The sequence below is a fragment of the Crocodylus siamensis genome, chromosome 2 (genome assembly GCF_052110815.1).
Source record: "Crocodylus siamensis isolate JL-2025a chromosome 2, ASM5211081v1, whole genome shotgun sequence".
Lineage (NCBI taxonomy): Eukaryota > Metazoa > Chordata > Crocodylia > Crocodylidae > Crocodylus > Crocodylus siamensis.
In genome coordinates this window covers 190,280,977-190,305,748 of record NC_143396.1, presented here as the reverse complement: position 1 = coordinate 190,305,748, position 24,772 = coordinate 190,280,977, and the positions used below count along the sequence as shown (strand labels likewise).

At 42.9% G+C, this 24,772-nt stretch overlaps 1 protein-coding gene across 4 annotated transcripts in view; it reads left to right on the top strand.

Annotated features, from left to right (window-relative positions):
* The window catches only part of SCUBE2 (signal peptide, CUB domain and EGF like domain containing 2), a 75,024-nt gene extending 55,753 nt beyond the window's left edge, over positions 1–19,271 (top strand). For 2 of the 4 annotated variants that reach the window (XM_090032668.1, XM_090032670.1), the window contains exons 17-23: positions 1,750–1,920; positions 5,288–5,455; positions 8,394–8,555; positions 9,845–10,042; positions 12,088–12,240; positions 14,523–14,602; positions 15,410–19,269. In XM_090032668.1, the coding sequence (XP_089888794.1) occupies positions 1,750–1,920; positions 5,288–5,455; positions 8,394–8,555; positions 9,845–10,042; positions 12,088–12,240; positions 14,523–14,602; positions 15,410–15,562 (1,085 nt within the window). In that variant the 3' untranslated portion in view covers positions 15,563–19,269. Of the gene's footprint in view, positions 1–1,749; positions 1,921–5,287; positions 5,456–8,393; positions 8,556–9,844; positions 10,043–12,087; positions 12,241–14,522; positions 14,603–15,409 lie in introns of all 4 variants that reach the window. The other 2 variants (XM_090032671.1, XM_090032669.1) reach the window with 2 other exon arrangements.
* The last annotated feature ends 5,501 nt before the right edge of the window (positions 19,272–24,772 follow it).

The window sequence follows — 24,772 nt, the reverse complement described above, 5'->3', positions numbered from 1 at the left end:
ATATGTATCGAAGGTCTTGGTATGATGGTTGTAGACCCCTTGCATATGCATTATGATCCAGAGGATTGATGATTGCCTATATATAGATTTGGTATTCCCATCTTATAACAGAAAATTTTGTTGTTAGTCTTGAAGTGTATGATCTTGCCTTATGTACTATTTAGTTTTATCCCATTTATACTCCAGATTGTGAATTAGAAGGAGGAGTGAAGTGTTGAAATGCTTTTGAGCAAAGTGGTAGGGGCCAGGAACCTGGATCTCTTTAAGACTGAATTGGATAAGTTTATGCAAGTGTTGGTGGGATAGGACATAGAGTTCTGACACACCAGTTAGTATGTGTCACATAGAGTTGTGTTTGTAGTTCCCAGGTTGGGATAGAAAAGTAGCTGTGACTGTGTAATAGGCATCTAGTAATCTCATGCCTCAGGGGCCTTTCTGATTTCCATTTGGGGCTTGGAAGGAATTTTTTCCCTTCATGAATGTTACTGGTTTGTGAGAAGTGTTGGGGTCTTCCACCTTTTTTTGAGGCACTGGGACATTAGCCACAAGAAAGACTGGAGGGTTTTGAAGGGGTGTGCTGATGCCATTTAGAAATTCCAGAGGGTCCTGACTAAAGCATCTTGCTCTTTCACTCAGGATCTTAGTGATCATTAAACTTGGGGCCAGGCAGGAATGACATGGGTCCCTACGTCAGAATGACATGGATCCATGAGGATGTTTGCCTTCCTCTGTAGACTGGAGCAACAAGCCAAGACGAAGTGTTCCAATTTGGGAATGTTTGTCACCATTTGCTGTTCTCTAAAGAATGTTGGTATTTCGGTTCTTCATCCCAACTTGGCATCAATACAGATTTTGAAATATCAGAATTTCTCACAGGATGGAAATTCTGCTATTTGACTAGCTATATAATATTTGTATAATTTTGATCCTGGAAACAAATGCTTGATCCTGAAAATAAATGATTTTTCAGTGAACTCCTAGTTAAAACATCATTGAGGCCAAGAACTTTGCAAGATTCAAAGAGCAGTGGGAAATGGTATGAATTAATGCTAACAAAAAGAGTGTTGGAGGGGAGATAACCTCATGTTCTTAAGGCAAACTGTGAAGTATTAGGATGAGATTTTCCTGGAGAGCAGACGGTTCCTTTTACCATGTGAGTTTTCTTGCAATTTCTTCTGAAGTATTGAGCTGTGAGCATTATTGGACAAGAGAAAGTAAACTAAATTGGATTCTGGGTCTAATTGAGTTTGGTATTTCTTATGCCTCTCTATACTGAACTCATTTTGAACATCAAAATGAACTACATCATCATTTATAGTGAGCATTATAACTCATTGAATGAGCTTTGGTTAAAGCACCCCTGCTGCCATTTTGAAACACGGGAAACTGAATATACAAGATGCTGCAGGCTTTTTAATTAGAGAGGCTCCCAAGAGCTGCTCTAATTAAAACTCCTCCCCCCACCCCAGAGCATGTGTATAGGTGCCCCATGGTTCCATTCTGTATTCTAGCAGAGCACTGTGCTAGAATAGCTGTTTCTCTCTTTTAGGGAACATTTCAGTTTTTCTGAAGTTCATATATGAAGCATTTCCTCCTCCTTTCTCATGGTTCTGTCCTAGCAGATTTGCCTTAGCGGCACATGGCAGCTCCCTGCATATGTCTTTCAGCACCTGGTATTGGACAATTAACTCATTGGCTGTGAAAAGCATACACTGAATATTGGTGACCAGGTGTTTTTTCTGTTGTTAGTTAGCTGCAGTGTTGGAAGGTACTACGATGGTGAACAAGACCGCTGTGTTTTATGCCCTAATGGAACTTACCAGGATGAAGAAGGACAAATTACTTGTGAACCCTGCCCAAGTCCTCATAACCCTGGAAACCAAAACTTAGCTGGAGCTTCCAGTATATCCGAATGTGGAGGTAAGGCTGTTATGCTCCACAGAACCAGCAAAGGCACAAAAAGTGACAGCCTGACGCTGCTCTTTCTTCCTTCACTTCTTGTGTGTGCTCTGTACAGTTGCTCAGTAGTTGGACACTCCTGTAGTACCTGAGTAGAAGTAGGTAAGTTAAAAAATTGAGTGACAGCTTTGACTGAGCACTCCCTTGCTTTTTTGTATGAGATGCTGAAATATTCAGATCAACTCTGTTTCCTCCCATGGTGATTTTTTTAGCATAGAAGTATGTACTAAATACATCTTTCAAGACAATAAATATACAGATGGCAAAACTGAAAAGAGAAGAAGATCTCTTGGGGGTAGATTCCACTCTCAAATACTGCATGTTCACATACATTATGAAGTCTCTTGGAGCATAACTTCTGGCCTCGAATGTATACACAAGGCACTCATTGAGTTCTGTGTGAGCACGCAAGGACTGTGTTGGGCCCAAAGTGCGGAGCTCGAGCATAAAAAAAAGTCAATAAAAAGTTACATCTGGTAAAAAGAAATGTAAAGCAAGCTTGGTAAAATGACTTCAGCACGAAAGCTATTTAGGAAGAGGTGTTTGGCAGGGAAGATGTTCTCACAATGAAGTTATGAAATTGAAATTCAGAAGGCCTGGGATCTGTTCCAGGCTTAACCAGAGACTTCTTGTGTGACCTTGGGTAAGCAGCTTAGTCTGAAATTTCTGAAAGCAGGCATTGAATCTGAGTGTCCAAATTCACTGGCCACTTTTCACAAGTGTCCTTACTAAGCTTAACCTCCTTTCTTGTAACTGGAAGGAAAGCAGGACTATTTCATTACCTCAGAGTGATGTTGTGTGGCTTAATTCATTAATGTCTGTAATGTGCACAAACACTAGAGTGATGTGCATCATAGAAATCCCTGTAAAATCAAGTGGTTGGGGGGAGGCTTTAAAAGAGCCAGGAGCAAATGAATGATGATCCTCAGAACGCAGAAGGTAGGATAAAAGCAGTGCTTTTCTGAAAAATGTGAGTTGAAAATTGAGATGATTATTTTTCCTGTTTACTTCCAGTAATGAGGCATAAAGCCCCCCTTCTCTTGTTTCTTATTCATAGGCTATGGAGGAGCTGTCTGTTATGTTCAGTCTGTGAACCATAAAATTCATTAGCACTGATTATAACTAGCAGTAATGCCTTATTTGTTGTTAGTCAAATAGTCTGAAATGAAGCCAATGCTAATTTAACTCCCTAACAAAACTGCCATTCACTGAATGATTTATTGGAGGTATAAAGTTAAACTAACAATATTATTATAACACTCTCTTTAAAAGGACAACATTTCTCAGCGTGGCTGACCAGCTGCAGTAGTGTTTTGTGCTTTTGAGAGCAGCGTAATTACTGACTACTTTTGTTGAAATCGGTTGTTTGCTGCAAGATTTGTAGACTGGTCCCCCTCCTCCCCTAGAGTTTTCCATAAGGAATCTAGTGCGTGCGTGCGTGCGTGTGTGTGTGTGTGTGTGTGTGTGTAAAATGCATGTGTGTCTATGTAAGATCAGGCCTACTAAGTTAATGCCAACTCTATACAACAGCAGAGCGAAGCAATTTAGAGCACAGACCATATTAAAGACCCAGACTCACAAGTAGGGTTAGTATTTCAGTATTGCAAACTCATTTGTATAGGAAACTTGCATAAGCCCAGGTCCTGAGGAAGGTTTTGAGGGGAATACAGTCATATACTCATTCTATTACTAATAACACATAATAATAATAATAATGCAGTTATCTTACAAATTAATGATGATCCTGAATTATACAACACCTGGGCTTTTGCTACTTCTAATTTTTTTGATGTTAGGTTAGTTCAGCTGCTATCTAATAGACTCTGAGAGCTTTTCAACCAGCTAGTGCAGTGGCAGGTAAAGTCCAGCCTGCAGGCTGGATTGGGCCTGCATTTTCCTGGAGTCCCTGCCTGTTTGCTGCAGCCAGTTTTCATGGAGACCCCAGGAGTGGTGGGGCTGTGACAGCACAAGGCCAGGGTTTTCATAGATTCGTATTCATAGATGTAGGTCGGAAGGGACCTTGCAGATCTTCTAGTCCAGCGCCCTGCCCTGAGCAGGAGAGAAAACTGGGCTCAGATGACCCCAGCTAGGTAATTGCTGGGTAATTTAAGAGGTAATTGCTCCTCTTAAAGACCCCTAAGGTAGGAGCCAGGACTACTTCCTTTGGAAGTTGGTTTCAGATCCTAGCCACCCTGACTGTGAAGTAGCGCCTTCTAACATCTAGTCTGAACCTACTCTCTAACAACTTATAGCCGTTGTTCCTTGTTACTCTGGGAGGCGCTCGGGGGAACAAGATCTCTTTCATTCCCTGCTGGTTCCCCCTAGTAAGTTTATAGATGGCCACCAGATCTCCTCTCAGCCTTCTCTTGTGAAGGCTGAACAGGTTCTCCTTGTAGGGCCTGCCCTGCTGCTCCCTGACCATGTGAGCAGCCCTCCTCTGGACCCTCTCCATGCTGTCCACATCCGTCCTGAAGTGCGGCGCCCAGAACTGGATGCAGTACTCCAGCTGCGGCCTGACCAATGCCACACAGAGAGGAAGTATCACCTCCTTGGACCTGCTTGTGATGCATCTGTGGATGCACAACAAGGTGCGGTTAGCCCTACTGACCATGTCCTCACATTGGCGGCCCATGTTCATGTTTCTAGGACACAGTCCCAGCAGGCAGCGCTGACAGGGTGCATGGCTGGGTGGGGAGCTACTTCTGGGCTGGGATCTTAACGGCAGTGGCAGCATGGTCCGGAGGCAAGGCATAGCCGCTATCAGCTGCCCGCACACCTCAGACAGGGGCAAGGAGGCAGCAAATTGTGGCTCTGCCCCACTCTGCACCATGCTGTCACTGCCACAAGATCTTGGTCTCAGCCCTGGAGCAGCTCCCCACCCAGCCATGCACCTTGCCAGCCCTGCTTTTTTGGGGTCTCCATGGAAACTGGTTGCAGTGACATGGGCAAGGGCTGCTAGGAAATGGGGTTCGGCCACTGGCTGGATCCACCCTTTTGCCCACCCCTGAGCTACTGGATGAGATTACTTAGTTCTCAAACATGTGGCTTAAAAAAATGAGTAGGAGAACCTTTTTATAATGAAATATGAAGCTTATTTGAGGTTTGCTGAAGACTTCATCATGCTTGTGAGCCAGTTAGTGTCCATTTTGATGTTAAAGGGTAAATAACTAACTTCTTTGCTTGCATTTAGAATAGAAAATCCCCAGGTGTCAGGGGGATAATGATGTATTGGAATTGCAACTACTCTGCATTTTCTCCAATCTGAATACCACATTTTCAGCCATGATACAGCTTCCTTAAAGGCTGGGATGTCTGTTTCTTCATCTAGATCAGTGTTCGCCTGGTGAATATTCCACTGATGGCTTCAAACCCTGCCTGCCATGTTCCCGTGGCACATACCAACCTGAAGCTGGACGGACTTCCTGCTTTTCATGTGGAGGTGGCCTGACCACAAGATACAACGGTGCATCATTGTTTCATGACTGTGAAACTAAAGGTAAGATCAAGAAAAGATGCACTGGACTGAGATACTTTGGAGGCAACAACAAGAACTGGCGCTACAGTGCAAAAGGGAGAGAGATTTTCCTTGACCTCTCAAGATATTGTCTCCCAAGATTCTTATAGCTGGATGTTGCACTCCTTGCCTCAAAGGGACTCCCTTTGTTCTTAAGGTTTTTGACACTTTGTTCTGAAAGACATCTGGTACATTGTCAATGATCTGTGAATAATTAAATAAAAACCATGGGAAAAGGCAAAAAGGGAGGTGGGTGAGCTGTCTGTCTGTGGGGTGGCTGTCCGCTGTCTTCTCAAAACCAGAATGGAGACATGGAGAAGGGGGTCACAGTTGTAGCTGGACCACTGGGGAGTGAATTCCTTCCTCATCACAGTGAGAAGAGAACTGGATGGTAGGTCCTAGGACGTGCTTAATGGGATACCACTCTGGACAACCTCATAGAAACCTTGGATCAGGAGATTCCAGGTGTCTCAGAGGGTCTTCCAAAATGGGAGCACTAATGGAGCTCCCACAAAATTCAAATATAGCCCAAGACCTGAAGCCCACGAGTGAGCATCCAGTGGTGATGGGGTTTTTAAAACCAAGGATTTTCCTGCTTACATTTTTATTAAATAGCAAAGGTTCAGTCTAAGCACATATTGGCTCTAGTGAGCTATAAATCAATAGAGGATTTGCATGGAGCTGAACAGACTGGATTGCATCAAAATTACTGTGGAGAATGATGTTAAGAGAGATTTTACTGCATAGTGCTTGGACTGTGTTATTGGACTATGGATTGAGAGATCTCTTTAATGTTGATAGAGGGAGAAAAACTAGTGGGAACTGTATCATTATAAGAGAATATAACTTACTAACATAAGGCCTTTATACATGTGCTGAGAGGGTGCTTTAATTAAAGAGGCTTTGAGACATGCTGTAATTAAAGTGCCTGGAGCTACTCTAAAGCTCCCGGAGTGTCTCATGTTTCAATGTCCCCATGCTGAAAAATGGTGGTGGGTGTGCTTTAACTACAGCTCATTGAATAAACTTTAGTTAAAGTGCCCCCACCGCCATTTTTTTTAAGAGCAAGGACACTGATACATGAGACACTGGACTTTGCTGAAGTGCAGTAATTACCGTGCTTCAGCAGACTCGATTAATTACAGCACATCAGAACAGCCTTGCTGCATGTGTACATATCCCCTTACGGACTAGAGAACAAGTGCTCCTAATAGTGGGGAGAAGGGAAGAGGGGTGGAGTTGTTACTCCTGAATGTAATAACTGATAGATTTTTTTGACAAACTAGTGACTGCGCCAACAAAAGATGTTGCTGTTTTAGACTTAAGTCCCAGTTGGTAATGATGACATTATAGAAAAGCTGGTCATAGCAACCTTGGATTATGGGAATGTAAATTGAATTAGTTCAAATTAGATGATAGTAATATCAGATAACCTGTCACATGAGAGGAGGCTGAAAGAGCTTGGCTTGATTAGCCGAGTCAAATGCTGAGATGGGATATGATTGTTCTTTCAAAATACTTCAGCAGGGTAAATGCCAGGGCAAGAAAAGAACCATTTAAGCAAAGGACAATTATGACGCAAGAACAAATGGGTATGGACTGGCTGTGATTAATGTTTTGGATGAAAATTAGAATAAGGCTTTTTACTGTCAGAGGGGTGTGTTTCTGGAACAACTTTTCAACAGAAGGAGTACTAGCAAAATACTTTCGAGTTTTACTGTGGAGCATGATAAGATTATGAAATTGGTTGTTTAACACAAGGAAAGGCTGAGGGACTTGGGTTTTTTCAGCCTAAAAAAGAGAGGGCTGAGAAGGGACTTGGTAGCAGGTTACTCCTACATTAGGGAGTACATCAAGGGCTTGGTGAACAACTGTTCACCAGAGCACCCTTGGGGAAAGCCAGGAGTACTGACCACAAACTCCTGGAAGACCATTTCAGGTTTAACACTAGGAAAAACTTCTTCATGGGTAGGGTGTCCAGACTATGGAATAAGCTCCCTCCAGAGGTGGTGCAATCGCCTACCCTGGAAATCTTCAAGAAGAGACTGGACAGTCACCTTGCTGGGGTCACCTGACCCCAGTTGTCTTTCCTACTTGGTGCAGGGGGGCTGGAACCAATGATCTTGTGAGGTCCCTTCAAGCCCCTCACAATCTGTGAGTCTATGAAACAGGGTGGTCTATGGTAACAGGAGACTGGACTCAGTGATTGAGGAGGTAACTTCTAGTCCTTTATCCTGTGTTCTGAACAGGTTCAGAAAACTTGAAGTAATAGGATGGTTGTCATGACACTGAAGATGATTATAATGCAGTTAAATTGATCTCACTGAAAGGCTGAGAGCTATAATGGGTTTTATACTTCTTTGATCATTGAAAAAGACTTAGAATTGTAAACAAAAGTATGAATCATAAAAGGCCAAATCCTGGCATCTGTACTTTTGAACAATCATTTCAATAGGACTTCTCATGCAGTAATGTATTACTTAGTATAAATTAACCTTGTAGAACTGTTGGTTTAGTAATACATGTATATGCATTTGCCATATTGAAAACTAGTGGGAGTGTACCATTCAATGAAATGCCCCTTTCTTTGCTGTCTGTTGTTAGATGCGTATATACTCTGTCTCATTCTTGTTTTTGACTGTCTTTTACTTCCAAATAGGAAATGCCATACAACAGTGCAAACTATCTGTGAACTCACATAAAGAGTTACTATGCTGGAAATGCTGTAAGGAGACTTAATGAATTTGAGCCTGTCACTCTAGTATTACCCTTCATTTTATTACTTTAGTTGCACACCACGAGTATAACATCACAAATATTTGCTTAGATCATAAGGAGCAGGTATAAAAACATGTAGAAAATTACTTTCTGGTGTTGTAATTGCACTGTTTAATTGCTGTGTATTCACAAATCCCTACAGTTCAGTGTTCTCCTGGTCATTTTTACAATACGACAACTCACCGGTGTATTCGCTGCGCAACTGGGACATACCAACCCGAGTTTGGTCAGAATTATTGTATTTCATGCCCTGGAAACACCACTACTGATTTTGATGGTTCAACAAACATAACACAGTGTAAAAGTAAGTGTTCCAAATGGATTTCACAACCTGTTACGACAATGTGAGTGTGAAAAGTAAGAGATTTAGCAGTGAAGCTCAGCTTTGCTACCAGTGTACCTAACTGCAGTAAAGTCGAGTGACATTGCCCCTGTTCTCCCCTCTGGTGAGTTCCATCTCCAGAAGACTTAAAGGCACACACATCTGTATGTGGAAGCCGTGGTACTGTGCTAACAACAGATGGCTTTTGCCAGTCACCACATTAAAATGATTAATCCTGCAAATGCTGAGCTACTTTTGGGTGCTGATAGTGGCTCCTGGCTCTGCCATACAATTCTGGAAATCTGATTTGGGTTCTTCGTATCCAGTCCCCTCATCTTAGACCAGCAGAGATTCAGGGATGCTACTCAGGCAGCTCAGTCTAGTATTGTCTTAATAGAAACCTTCTCAGTTTGGGGGGAAAAAAAAGCAGGCCTCAGTGGGAGTCCTAGTAGGGTTTTGGTGACTGTAATGTAGTTGAGGGTAGGGTTAAAGCAGAAAAGATAGACAGGAAGGAAGAATCCTAAGAAGAAATCCTGGAAAACACCCATGCGCATGCTCACTCTTTTGGCAGCTTGTTTGCTAAGGGCTCCTGTTTTATTAGTAGGCTGTGCCCAGAGCTGCCCAACTCTACAAGAGAAGTAAGAGAGTGTACAGAGAAGCGGGCACAAAATCTAATTACGATGCCATTGCTTCTGCATTGGTCTCTCCAGAAGAGGCAGGGTAAAGGTCATTGCTTTGAATCCATGTAGCGTGCACCAGTGGCACTGGTCTGGCATAGCGGGAGGGTGTATGTCACTCTGAAAAGGTGTGGCAGGGTCCAGTCTGTCCAGTGCTGCAGAACATGTGACTCAACTGGATAGAGTGGATGTGTGTTTCAATAGCCTTGCACCTAACACCTGTGTATATCTGGGTATGAAATGCTATGTCTGGTGTGAGTATGTTGAGTGTGAGTATGGCCCTGATGACGATTCTCACAAAGTTGAGTTTTATATCTGCTTGGAACCATATCTCCTTACCACAAGGCTTTAGCTTTACAGCTCCGCTCCACTCAATATTAATAGTTATTTATGTGGTTTAGTTTACTCTGTGCCTTTTAGGAAGTAAAGGCAAAAGCAAGCACCAGTTTGACGTTCAGGTCATAAAGAGGTGTAGACTTCTCTATTATGCAAAGAAAAAAGTGCATATGTTCATTGCCTTTGAGCACTAGTTGACCATTACTATAGAAATATCCCACTCCTGCCATAGCCGTAGGTGATATATTTCTTTTTCAGATAGGCACTGTGGAGGTGAACTTGGAGATTTCACTGGATATATTGAATCCCCAAACTATCCTGGGGATTATCCTGCAAACACGGAATGTACTTGGAGTATTAATCCACCTCCGAAGCGTCGCATTCTTATTGTGGTTCCAGAAATATTTCTGCCCATAGAAGATGAGTGTGGAGACTACTTGGTGATGCGAAAGAGTTGTAAGTCTTGAATATCTGCCAAAGGGTACAATATCTGTCTGTCTGTGCAGGGGGTTCCAGTGTGGAGTACAGAATTCTCTTCCTTCTTATCCTGTCTTCAGTATTCATTAAAAACCAGTTACTTAAGCCTGGTTCTGAAGTGCAGGATGGTAGGTTTCATTTAACAGCGAGTTGAGAAATCCTTTCTGGCAGCATTGTCATGTGGAAGTGGATCCAATTCAGTTGAGGAGCTAGAGCTGTGATCTTAGGCCCCTGGCACAAGTGACATTTATTCCTTGTTATATATTAGTTTCGCATGACAAATGCCAACTGACCACATGTTAAATTATTGCGGGATATTTCTGTACCACAAAGAAGTTGCTTTTTTAAAAGCCAACTCGTGTGGATGATCTACCATTTTTATCCAAGGATAAATTGATTTAACTATTTCACTGGTTTAAACTGGCATATTATGATTTTTCTGTGCAGTACCCATAGGTAAAATGCAACAAATGTAATGTCTGCCGGGGTCATAGTGAGAACCTTCACAAAATATTTTAAGTGGAGATGAATGGCTCAGACTGATTAATAATTAATAATAATGGATAATTTTACCTCCAGTACAAAGGATATAACACCACTACTACATGGACTGAGGCTGGTCCCATCTGTATCTTCTATAGATGAATAATTTTAATTTCTAGTTTCTAATTTCAGTGTCTAGGTTTGATGTACTTTAAAAGCAGTATGTTTTTTCCAGATTTAAGAAACAGAGGAAATATGTTTGATAGAATTATCCTATCATCCTGGTGTGAGCCAGGCTCTCATTGACTCCACTACTGATCAGGTGCCAGAGGCCACCTTATCAACTCTAGGCCATCTAAAAATGACAAAACAGCCTGCTTTAACTCAGAGCTCTGTATGCATACATGCACACATGAACACACACCATTAATGGATTTTATCTAAAGCTATAGAACACTCTGAGGGCTACACAGCAATTGAAAAAAGACTTAACTGAGTATTGGTGTGAGGCTGGCATGGGGATCTGAAAGCTACAGACATGAGTATGCTTCCCATAAATCACTCCCCATTTCCTGGTGCTTTGGTTCTCCTTTACCCACTTAAGAATAGAACTGTCCAGTCTACTACATGGCCCAGAGAACTGTCCAGTCTACTGCATCTGTGCAAAGAATCCAAAGATATTTCTGCCAATAAGTGCAGCTGTCTTTTAAATTCAGCTGTTGGGATGGAAGCAATGTTCCCTCTAAGGAGCAGCGGTCCGTGAGCACGCCGCCTTGATCTGGCATGGGACACTTACCAAAGGGGCCAGGGACCGGAGGCTGGAGCTGGGAGCTGGGGCCGGATGCTGGGGACTGGAGCTGGGAGCTGGGGGCCAGAGACCAGGGGCTGGAGCTGAGGGCCAGGGGCTGAAGCCAGGGACTGGTGGCTGGAGGCTGGGAGCTGGGGGTCAGAGGCTGGAGCCAGGGGCCAGAGGCCAGGAACTGGAGCTCCCCACCATTGCCTCTGGGGCATGTCCCGCACTGTCCTAGAGCAGACAGAGCCTCACTCAGGGCAGGCAGTGGCTCCTCCCCAAGGTGAGGCAAGGCAGGAATGGAGGCTGGCGCTGACAGCTGGCGTGGGCTCCACCAGCTCCAGGGAAGTGCCCCACTCCCTGGCCCTGATGCAGGGGAGCAGAGCACTTCCCCAGAGCTGGTAGAGCCTGTGCCAGGCTCCAGCTCCAACCTCTCCTGGTGCGTGTCCTTGAAAAGGCTGTGCACGGCCGCACTTTTAGTTGTGCACACCTTAGAGGGAACCTTGGCTGGCAGATACAGTCCTGTAATAGGGACTAGATTTCAGCTCTCTGGGTAGTACCCAAAACAGTTCAAGCCATCAATAGAAGTGTAATTCAATATTGCTTGCAAAATTGCAAAGACAACATGTCTGACTTGTTTTATCTTATAACAAAAAACAAACACAAGTAATTTTGTTATGATAATTTAACAATATTTAATGATTAAAGAACATGTCTGATAACATGTCTGATTCTGCATTTTATTTGGAAGCTTCTTCTAATTCTGTGACCACCTATGAAACCTGCCAGACCTATGAGCGCCCTATAGCTTTCACTTCCAGGTCTAAAAAATTGTGGATCCAGTTCAAGTCAAACGAAGGGAATAGTGCCAAAGGATTCCAAGTCCCTTATGTAACATATGATGGTAAGTGCAGTTTAGCAATTAACTAATGTAGAATATTGCAGCGGGAGCAATGATGTTTCTGTTCCTGAGGGTATAGATGGAACAAGTTCTAGTCTGCACAGTAGACTTACCAGATGTCTCTGGTGTGGAGCATGCTGATGCATAGACCTAGATCTTGTTTCATTCACTTTACATGCCTAAATGGCACAGATGTAACTGTGTAACTGTAGCTTCTGGCACATATGCACATTTTGCATTTCAGCATTGCCCATACTTGCCTATTGAGCAGGCTTGATAGGGCTCTGTTAATCACATCTTAAGTAGCACCCCAGCTGTACTTTCAGACCGTTGGTGGCACCACAAAAAGGGGAAACCAACCACAAAATATTACACAGAAACTATGTATTATTTCTGTGGCTTGTTTCCATCGCACCTTGAATGTGTGGAAGGGTTAGGACTGTACCAGGGTCTCCAACTGCCCCAGTGCAGTCCCCACCCACTGAAAATCAGCTTATTGTCAGCTGGATCTGGGACTTCAAACTCAATGAAGGGTTTTAAAAATGGCCAAAACACTTTTAAAAAATGATTGTGAAATTTCACTTCCTGAAATGTCTGCAGAAAACTACAGGGGATGCCAGCATCCCATAGTGCTCCACTTTCCACCACCATCTGGTGGGGGGAGGTGGGGAACAGGCAGGAAAGTAGGGCAGAGACAGCCAGTGACACTCTCTTTTTGTGCTCAGTTATTCTCAGGAATTTATAGCAGTGAAGAGGCATGCAGGGACTCCTGCTCTCCATCCCCCTGGCTAGAGAGCACCACCACTGCATGCTTTCATGGCCATTGTGAAATGCTCAGGGTGGAACCCTACACATCTGCATGGAGTTGTAGCATTTTAATTGGAGTGGGATTTGGAGTGCTTCAAATGAATGTCTGTCCATGTCCTCGGAGTGGACCATTCAGCAGAAAAGGAAAGAATTCTTAGGAAGGAATCCTTAAAGTTTTTTCAGACCTGACTAAAAGCCTTGGCTGGGATGATATAGTTGTGGACTGTCCTGCTTTGAGCAGGGGGTTGGACCAGATGACCTCCTGAGCTCCCTTCCAACCCTAATTTTCTATGATTCTATGAAGCAACTGTAGTGGAGGTCACTCCAGAGTGGGGCAAGGAGATCCTCTATGTCTCCAGTCCCTCCTGAAGCTCTGTAAAGACCGAGCTGAGGCAGTGAAGTGCGCTGCAGACTGGAACCTCCCTACATTTCTGATGCTTCCTTCCCAGATGTAGCCACAATTCTGGAGTTCAGGAATTGGCCTCTTCTAATCCCAGGATAGGCCTCCTCTCCCAAACCCTGTTTGAAACGTGTCAGGACCCAGCAGAAACCCTATATTCTTCTCTGTTCCCATGGCTGTGCAGAGAGTTGAGGGACCCTTCTTCTTCTCCCACTGGTATCACTTCTGTAAAAGCAGGCATATGATGAGGCTTTCAAAGCTGGTCAGACTGTGAGATGAGCAGGACACACGTGCACATCTCCATTACTATTAAAGCCATACTCATACTTGATCCCAACATCTTCTGAGGGTGAGTCCATACTGAGAACACTACAAATGAAATCTTGGCTCCAGTAATGTCAGTGGTGGAGCACCCATTGACTTCTCTGGAGTCAGGGTTTCATTCCATGTCTCCCTTACTCGTATGCCATTGCCAGCGAGGCTGGAGCTAAACATTTTATGTAACAGGGTGAGTGAAATGAATATGTGCATTGTACAATGTCTCTGAATCGCAGAGAGCAGAAGCTCCTTCTCTGGGGTGGCTGCAGCATTTCATTAAGGGTGGAGAATTTGCTGGTCATGGGGATCTTAGCTTCTACTTCCCTTGCTTTAAAGTTTTTAATTGGCTGGGATTGTTTTCTCTTTTTGAGAGAGATTTTTATTACTATATAAGGAAGCCAGAACAAGATTAAGAATATTTATAGAGAATGAATTTGAAACATGCCACATGGATGTAATGCTCGGTGCAGTCTGAAGTTCCTGATGATTACTCTTGCCTTTGACAGATTAAAGATAAACAGCTCAACACAAGTACATTTTGTCTCCTCATAGTAAATCATATATACTGCCTATTTATAGAAGACCGTGTGGGATACATAAAGGCTGCTCAAAAGCCACCTTGGTTACGGCCATGTACACCCCTTTTAATTTGATAACAGTGGGGAGCAGTTCATGCGCATAACTGGGGAAAACATTTGACCCTTGTTGATTATGAAAGCAAAATAAACAGGAAAATGACTAGATCATGTGTTCCCAACAGAGGATTACCAGGAGCTAATAGAGGACATAGTTCGGGATGGGAGACTCTATGCATCTGAAAATCACCAAGAGATACTTAAGGTAAATTTCCTCTGTTAAAAGTTAATATAGGTATTAGTATAGAATTGTAAATTATGCTTTTTTTGTGCCAGTGAGGTTACCCCAGCATGCAGGAGTTACCCCCTTTGTGCTGGCCTGTGGGTGCAAAGCACTGCAGGGAAATGCTGAAGGGGTGCAGGCCCTGCTCATACCTTTCCCAGGCCCAAGAACAATCAAACTGTTCTGTAGAGAGCTGTGGGTAAAACAGATGCGTAGGGAAACCTGTTCACCTTAAATTCCATGCTAAGGCTGTCCATTTGGGCTTCATCTCAGCCATCTTGGAAGAATGCAATGGGACATGCTAGGGAAGATGCCATGGGATTGCATCTGTTTGGATCTAGTAAAGTACACCACTGGGACAGAGAGAGACAGTGGCTGCTCTTCAAGGTGTAAAAGCCCTGGTGTCCAGAATGGGAGAGATGGATTTCCCCACTCTGACACATGCAGTGCTCTGCCTTACATATGATCAAGATAAAGTGGAATAGATTTCCCCCAAAGCACAGATTTCTCCTGTCACATCACATCTCCCATTGCTGCTGTAACTTGGACCCAGTAGCATTAGAATGAAAACTGGTGTTGCAGTTCTGGCTCTTTTGACAGAATTCTCACCTACTTCATGGCACTAGGGTTTCAGCCCAGCTGTGCTAGATGGGGAGAGCTCTTGAAACATGAGTGACTGAAAAATAAAGTGTCTTTGGTCTGGTGTGGGATTACTAGCAATTTGGTGTTGATGAGTCTTATTATAACTATTTGACTCATTGACAGTAAGTTCTGTCTGACCCTTTTCAGGATAAGAAGCTGATCAAGGCATTGTTTGACGTCTTGGCACATCCACAGAACTACTTCAAGTACACAGCACAAGAGTCCAGAGAAATGTTCCCAAGATCCTTTATTCGACTGCTGCGCTCTAAAGTTTCCAGATTTTTAAGGCCTTACAAGTAGCTGACATAAGACTTTGAACACAAAGGAGCCCTTAAGTATGTGGCAGGGGATTGCGGTGGGTGGAGCTGTGCCTCGGTATTCTGCACCCTGGCAGAGAGACTTTAAGGAAGCTCTCGGTTTACCTCTTCAGAGAATTTGGCTTTCACAGCTAGCATAAATATTTTGGTAAGCAGCATTTGATTCCCTTCCAGAGAATCCCTCTCAGGTCATAAGTTGTTCTACAGGGTAAGTGTTTGATGGATTTAAAGACTGACGATGTCTTCTGTAATCAGATGATACTAGACATCTAGGCAGAGCTCTACCCTGGTTGCTGCATCGGTAATACTAAAACTAATAAGAATGGACAAGCAAAATGCTGTGGGTGCAGGGTGAGCTCTGGGCTGTAATTAAACTTGTCACCTCCAGAAAACTGGACTTGGATTCAGTCTGGGTGAAAGTGAAAATGAGTTTGAGGTCTCTCAAGCTTTGCTAGACAAAAAATTGGGAGTTGAAATGCCCCAATCCAGTGAGGTGATGTATTATACAGTGTACAAGGTGTGGTTTTCTCTTCTTACCCTGTATTGTACTAAACATAGTAAGTAGAATAAGCAGTTTAAGATTTCAGCCTGAAATCCATGGGCCTGATCTGCTGCATTTCTCTGGATTCATGCTGGGATCTCTCTGTTGGTTTCAGGAGGGTTATTCCAATGTACACCTAGAGCACCACAGTAATGAAGCAGACTCTGACCATGCTGATCCACCAGCCATTTCCCTTGCATGAACAGGCACTACAAGCTGCTGGAGCTGCTGCAGCTAGATTTGGCAGTTTGGCAATGCAGCTGCTTGTCTCTGCTAGATTTTAATAGGTTTTCCCTGTACTTAAGCTGTGGGCAGTAAAGGGATTTTGGCCTTGTGAAAATGGAAGGGTAAAAATGCTCAGAAACGCTCACCTGCAGTTCAGTGCCGAAATCCCATTTTGAATACTCATGTCACTTGCAAACTAACCTCTCGCACATAACCGTTCATGTCTATCCTAAGGTATTTCTATGGCCTGCATTACTATAGTATTTTAGCACTTCATATCATTTCCGTAATGAAGGGAAGTACCTGTTATCCCTCTCTTTCAGGAGCTAAGGCACAGAGCAGTCACAGAGGAAATCCTTGGCAGCACAACCCTTGTCTCCAGGGTACCCAGGCTACTGGCCTGATCACTGGGCTATTTTTTCTACATGCTGAGTAGCTATGGAGAGCTAACTCAGTCGCTTGAAGTATTGCAGAGTGTCTTTCTGTTCAGAGGTTAAAAAATGCTTTGTAATCCTGAGGTGGTATGCCTGGTTTCCTCGGTAGAACGTGTTGCCTTTCCTCTATGGGGGAACCATGCCTAGATTCCTGTAGTTCCAAGATGGCTCCAGTATCAGTCTGTCTCTATGGATTAGTCACTGGGAATGCTGGAATTATGAAGCAGTGAGCCTAATGTTTTTACTAGATGCCCCTTTATGATCCCTGTAAGCTGAAGTTGTGCAGTGTTATCATAAGGAGGGCCTTTAAATACTAGAGTTTGGAACCAAAGAACCACCCACCCAGGCAATCCTAACACTCTTTTGGTTTAATTGAATTAGTGTGCAGTATTTAACTGCTGTATAATGCCCTCTACAGAGAACAACTAATGAATCTAGCATACAAAGCCACAAAGTTTTAGATCTCGTAATTTGCTTGGCAAAAGAAAGCATCACTGGAAGCCCTGCAACATACAGAACTCCTGGTGCCCAGGTGCAGGATGCCAGGAAAATGGGATTGTATTACTCTTCCTTGCTAGACTTCAAGGCCTGGTCCTGGCCTCCTGGCTATGCTAATCGAGCCCCACCATTGCAATTTTTATTGTGGCTTAGATATGTTATCAGGGGAAATGAACCAAATTTATTTTTAGTCTTCCCATAGAACTGACACGGACTTAAACTGATAAAAGAGTTCAGTTGTATTTCCAAGGAAGACTTAAAACAGAATTATTAATTTCAATGAGGGACCAAAAAAAGAAAGCTGCAGCACATCTAAATGTTGATTGTTAGTGAATGTGAGCCTGGTTCCTCTGCACAGTGAAGCCAGTGGAAGGGCACCCATTGGCTTCAATGAGAATTGTATCAGCCCAAGTGCTACTCATATTATATGCCAATAAATTTTCCAGTTCCTCATTTCTTACTTAGGACTTGTACAGTAAATCTCAGACCTAATATTCTACTGCTCCTAGCCACCTGGAGCACTTCACTACACCTTCAGTGTTACCTTTGTCCTGACCGTTATGAGCAATGTTTCCCTTTCTGATCCACAATATACAGTGCCAAATGACAAGGGAACTTTTTCCTTTAGGAATCACTTTTACCACCTAAATTTAGGGAGAAATAATTACTAGATCAGTGGAATAATGCTTGGGATAGTAACCCCGTAGTGATGGTAGTAGGTCTGTATGTTGCTATAGAAATTGAATTTGAATTTCTACATCATGTATGTACTACATCATGTCTGTAGACTATAACTTTTTTATTCTTTTGGCCAGAGAGAATTCAGAAAATGATTAACCCTATAAAACAGGATTTAACTTTAAAGACTAATTATTAGCACTAACTCAATACCTAATATCACTTACATGAACTGAATTCATGAGGATTACTTTCATGATTGTAAATTCTGTAAAAAGTTTCAAATTGTTACGTGATGCTCTTAATAAGAGAAATAAAGCAGTGACTTTTTAGTTGCACAAGAAGAACATTGGATATATTTTTAGTTTTCTTTATGCTTGAAACAATAATTTTTAAGCTGCGATATACAGTCTGATGATCATAAGCCCTGCAGGGCAGGGAGTGTCTTTCTCTAGTATCCTTGAACAGCCCAAAATGATATGGGCTTAAGTCCTGTTCTAGATGTTGAGGTGCTACATAAGTATTTACTACTAAGCATACAGAAAACAAGATCTGCATCTGCTATAAATTCAAATGATAGGAATTGATTGTTCACACTGAGGGCTGTACAGCAGGTCATCCCATATGAGATAGACTTTCTGTCCTGGAAATGTGGGCTACCCCGCACACACATTATATAAAGTTATACATATTGCTGGAGAACCTGAGACCTGCATATGTTTGTGTTAAATATTAGAATCTGATGATAAAAATTTGAGGTTTTATTTTGAACTGACTCACATGTGGACATCATAAAGAATTGGGTGAAGAACTCAAAGGCAGGACACAAAATGAACTACGTACAATGACTATGATGCATTTTACTGTTGTTTGGAATCAACTGAACAAACAGCTTATTTAGCCTAAAAATATTACAAAGTGAATAACTTCTAGCTAAATTAATAAAGACCAGTCGATTTCTATAATATAGATTGCACTAGATTTGAGTTTATTAAAGCTGCTGAAAATATTATAATTGACTTCAAAAGGATCCAACAGGTCATTTAGATTAAAAAAAAAAAAACAGACACTAAATCAGAATAAAAATACTGTCTCTCCCTAGTTTTAAATGAAATTTTGGGGGAAACTTCCTAATGATAGGAACATTAGGACAGTGGAACAAGCTGCATAGAGAAGTTGTAGACTCTCTCTCTGGAGGCTTTTAAGAAGGCATCTGTCCAGGATGGTCTAAGAACAGTGAATCCTGCATCTGTTCGTAGGATTGCACTGGATGATTCCTGATGTTTCTTTCAAACCTATGATTTATACTGAACGGTGGGTATATTTGTTGTGTTTGGTTTCTTTTAATAAAAATAAGCCATATACTGTATCTTTTACTTAATTTATCCTTACGTTAGTTTGACCAGTTTAATTTGATCCTGACCTCAAGAACTGATTGATGAATTAAAAAGCATACTGCTGTTAGGGTTCTATTTTGTTCACATTTGGTAAGTACAGCTGAATAATTCAATCATTTGTTGTAGAAAGCTGACATTTAATTAATAAGGAAATATAAGTTTGTAACTCAGAGAAGAATAAAGCCGCAATAAAAGCCTATGACAGGAACAGAATGCAGATGTTCCTCCTAATGATATAAATATTACCATGTTCTAGATAAGCTGTGATATACAGTCTGGTGATCATAAGCCCTTCAGGGCAGGGAGTGTCTCTCTCTAGTATCCTTGCACAGCCCAGAATGATATAGGCTTAAGTCCTGTTCTGGAATTTGAGGTGCTACATAAGTATCTACTACTAAGCATACAGAAAACAAGATCTGCACCTGCTATAAATTCAAATGATATGAATTGATCTGAGTAAATATTTCTCAAATAAAAGGGAAGCAATAATCCTATTATCCTTGGAAACAATTTAAGGGTAGCAGATTTGTAGATATCCAGATTAAATTGTATAATAATGCAGATAACTTGTTTACTGTGAATATAACTGAGATTCTCTAAATAGAGGAAAAATAAAATGTTATTTTCCTAAGGTAGTTTCCACCTTCCTAATTTGAAAAGTAGTTCTACTAAGACACCACTCTTTATTCTACATACTTTATCCACACAAGAACTGCTTTTTTAATTCAGGCGTGGTATAAACAGGTGACGTCAATGAAGTTGCATCCTTGCATACTACATGCAAGACATGTACTTTGGATAATTCTTTTGCTCTTATATTTGCATTGTGGAGATCAGCTGTGATATTCAGCTGTCCAGTGTAAAGCTCCCATGGGCAATGATGAAAGTTCTGCATCTGCAGGGGAACAGAGTTTTACTTTTCTGAATTAACAGTATTCATGAGTCAAAGTCTGCTCTTAGAAAATGAGTGTGCATGGTTTTCATCGGAAGTGGGAGTTGTGTATGACCTTTGGAATGATTAAATGGATGTATAAATGGTAAAGAAAAGAAACATTTGGGGAAAAAACCCCAATTGTGGCAGGATGTTCTGATAAAAGATATCAGCAAATTTCTCCGGCAGGAAGCTAAGTTCTTTGAGGGGCTTGTGTACACCATTTAGTGTGGTATGTCAAAAAAAAAAAAGAAGACAATGTTAACGTTTTCCCTCGGTACAACAATATACACAATACATTAGAGGAATTTTATCATGCAAGATTTGCACCAAATAACTAAAGCTGAACCACTTATTTTCTCAGGCCTATTCTTTGTGATGGAAAACTTGCCTGATTAAGAACTGTGGGCTTAGGACCCTGGCATTCAATGCTTAAAATTAGGACAATACTGTCTCTCAAATTTTTGTTGTGTGACCATGAAAATGGGTTGTCTACTTGATGGCCTAGTTTAAAAGAATTCCAAACTGTACCAGAAACCGCGGTGACATTCTCATGTGATCACTTAAGACAGAAGTGTGATTGTTGGCGGTAGTTCTTAGTAGAAGTATTTTTACTCATGAAAATTTGCTGCAGATGTCAACAAGAATTTTGCGCACAGAAAATTTGCGTGACTTGGTCCACGGAAACAAGATTTCCCTTACACTTTATGTTTGGTTCTACATGACAATGCCAGTTTGTCCTCTTTGTTGAGAGCTGTAGTAGAAGATAGTGTTCTTAATATAAAGTGCAGGTCTTATCCATTAGAGATGTGATTGGTCAAGGGATCCATATCTGGAACTGAATAAAAACGGTGGGTAATATTACAAGGGAAAATGTTGGTCAGCATATTGTAACTATCATGGGGATATAAAGGTGATATGTGAGATGGCTATTGTGAAAATGCCTGTATAGACACAATTGTCATTCAGCGTAAGAGGAAGGAGTGAAAACTCACTCGGGACCTCTGGAGTGTCTGTGAACTCGTGACAAGGAGACAGCTGTATTTTTGAACAGCTGGCTTGTGCAAACTCACCACGCCAGGAAACACAGCCTCAAATATTACCACATAAAAGCTGCTCTGATTCAGTGCTATGGAAGGATGGATGACATACCTAGTGTCAGAATCTCCTAAGGGAAAACATGACCTGATAAAAAATACACTGCTGTGTTTAGATTGTTTTCACTGGGTTTTACAAGCTGAACAAAACTGTACTAATGCCCAGTTATTGCATATTGTAAAGTCCTTTGACAATGTAAAGTGCACCCAGAGTACTGAGGATACTGGTTGTAGCCATGTTGGTCCTCAGGCAGAAGTAATCAGAATGCTTGAGGAGGTGATATCTTTTAATAGACCAACTAGATAGTTGCAAAAAAAATTATATTTAGGAGTATCCTTTGAATATTTTTCATATGCATATGGCCACCAAGAGGTTAGAGGTATTTTGTGTGTTTATAATAATGCTGTTTGTCCATTTTAATATCATGCAGGAGACTTCATCATCACCCACAGCTGTACTGCTGGATGTCAAAAGTAGAACAGAAGCTTCTTTCTAATAGTTTTAGCCAGCATTATATGACTCTTTGCTCCACCTAGTGGTGGTGAAGAAAATTATAATCAGTGTGAAATATGCAACAAACCGCATACAAAACAGTTTTGTACATGCATCTGCTGAGGCCTCTGCAGTGGATACTCAGACTGTGGCTCTTTAACTTATGAGTTGTGCTTCTGCATAGAAAAATATACCTTTTTCTTTTACTGCAAGTAATAGAGATGTCTTTCCTGCAATACATGAATAATGTAACACATACTACCTAACAGCAACTATCAGAGGAAAGTAGGGCTGGCAGGGCCCTCAAGAGGTCATCTAGTCCAACCACCTCCTTGAGGCAGGGTCATCCCTGACTCAACCATCCTAGACAAGTGTTTAGACAAACTAGCCTTAAAACTGCATAAACAGCCCCCTCGCACGACTACCAGGCACATTGCCCCCAGACACTAGGAACACCCTAACCTGTCCCAGTAAAGCAGGTGAGGGGAAGGCCCTGTCCATGCTCTGCCACTGCTGTTTGTTATTAGTTATAGTTAACTATTTTTTTTCTTTTGAAGTGGACAGCATTTGCAGCAGTTCACTGAGATGGGTACTTGTTATGTCTCTGTTTACTGCTGATTGCACTTGTGGCTCCTGGATACTGTTTTGGAGCAAGATGAAGGAGAATGAAAACCAGCCTAAGGACCTAGCAGTTTTTTAAAATTTTTTTTACATTCTGCTTTCCAAAAACAAGGTGCCTGCTTTGTCTAGGAGCACATGGTATGCAAGAAAGTGTGGTAATACCTGGTCGAGAAGTCAATGTACTGAAAATCAAATGCATTCTGGAACTTCTCACTAAAGAAAAGACTATTGTTCATGTTGGCTTGCAGTTCATGTTTAATATTAATTAAAGTGATTCAGTTGCATAAATGGACGAGGAAAATTCCATCCAGACTTTGCAGCCCCCTGCAAGGCCAAGAGCAGCTGGGGATAGGAGAGAAGCAGGATCTGGCCTCCAAGGAAGTGTCAGCGCATGCAGGTGTCAAGGCTGTCCCCCAGCTTCCCTGGGATGGCAGCTCATGTGCAGCCTCTACAGCAACAGCTGCATCCTTTTCGCAACGGGATTTGAGTCTGCTCCAGGAGCCCTACCGCAAGCTCTGAGAACTTGAAGCACCACAGCCAAAGAGGCAGCTGAGGATGCTTAACTGCACGAGAGGTGGGGAGGGTACTGCCCTGTGTCTGCCCTGGGACAGGGACATGCTGATGCTGAGTGCTGCCCCAGCCCCTTCCCCTGAGCGGTCCCTGGGGAAATTCTCGTAGGGTCTGAGCTGCGTTCTCCCAGCTGCAGGGCTGTGCTGCAACCTCCCTCTGCTTCCTGCTGCTCATCCCTGCCCTGCCCTGCTCTGCTGCAGCGCTGGAACCTGGCACGTGGGGCTGATTGACTGTCCCCAGTCCTGGCTACCTGGCCCCACATGCCCAGCAGGAGGTGAGCGTCCTGACTCAGGGACCAAAGAGTGTCTCAGGCGTGGGGCGAATTTAGCCAATGTGGGGGCTAGAGGTGGGAGGGGCTAAGACTATGGGAGCATGAGGGATTTGTTGGGTGGGTGGGAGATACCCTGACAGGACAGGTGGGAGGTGCTGGGCATAGCTGGGGATGGGGTCAGGGCAGACCTTTGGCCACAAGCCTGTGGGTTCACTGCTAGGGCTTGGGTAGAGCCATGGTGCTGTGCACTGAAGGGGAAGGAAGAGCAAAGGGGATCCTGGCACTCCCTCTTTTGCCCTCTTGAATTCCCCCTTGCCCTCTGAGACTCCTTGTCCAGGCCAAGAGCCATCCAGAGGGAGGCAGGGGCAAGCTGGGCTAGGCCAGACTGTGCAGCTGCCATGTTTTTGAGGGGTAGCAGGGTTTGCAACTGGGTGTGCTGGAGGGCTTCAGGCATTGAGGCTTTCTTGTGGCTGCACAGGGAAGCAGAAGGCCCCATTTTTCATCTCCCATGGTGCTGGGGGCGCAGGTTCTGCTGTAAGGCTTCCTGATTGTAGTAGCCTCCCTGTACTGCCCCCTTGACACAGGCCTCTGCATTGGCCAGTATGGTACATGGCACACTTGGGTCAGTAACAGGCTCACAAAGCTCCTTATGTGGATCAGCCGCTGGAGAGAACAGCAGCCATTACTGGTTTTAACATGGGTTATATGAGCCCTCAGAAAACCTGCTTTCCAAAGCCTCTAGAAGTCTGGCATGTCCCTGCACAATAACTTCCATGTGCTCACCAGAATAAAGCAGTGCACTTGCCTGGCTGAAGCATGATCATTGCATGCAGATTCATTTTTGCTGCTCTAGTGAATTCAGTTAAGGCAGCAGGGATGATTTTTGTAGCGAGGGGTAGATCAGGGTGTTGCAGATGAGTTCAAAAATTGTTAATACACATTTGGTTGTGGGGGGGCTCTCTACCTCAAGCCACATTTATTGTTACACCTTCACTGTCAGAGGTGCTAAGTCTCTCAGCAAACCCACATGCACAATTGTGAGAAGGCATAGCCACATGGAGAAGAGCAGCTTCATTCAGTGAAAAAGCTTGCCTTAGTATGAGTAACTGGAAGCTAAAGCCAACAAGCACTGCTTCTTTTAGATCCTGTTTAATAGAGGTCAGGAGTTTGCAGCATGAGCCTGACAAGATTTTGCAATAAGTGAAATAAAAAATATTTATTATCCTTTTAGAAATCTTCCTATCTTTGCCAGTTGCTGCTAGAACAGATGTTTTCTGTGTACGACTTGCAGACGCATCGCAGAATGGAACGTAAATCAGCCAGAGAACACACAAAGAAGGGCTGGATTTATGGAAATGTGGCCTTCATCTGCCTTGAATGTATTATCGCATTAAATACTGCAGTGGTAAAGCAGTCCTGCAGACAGCAATGCCTGTG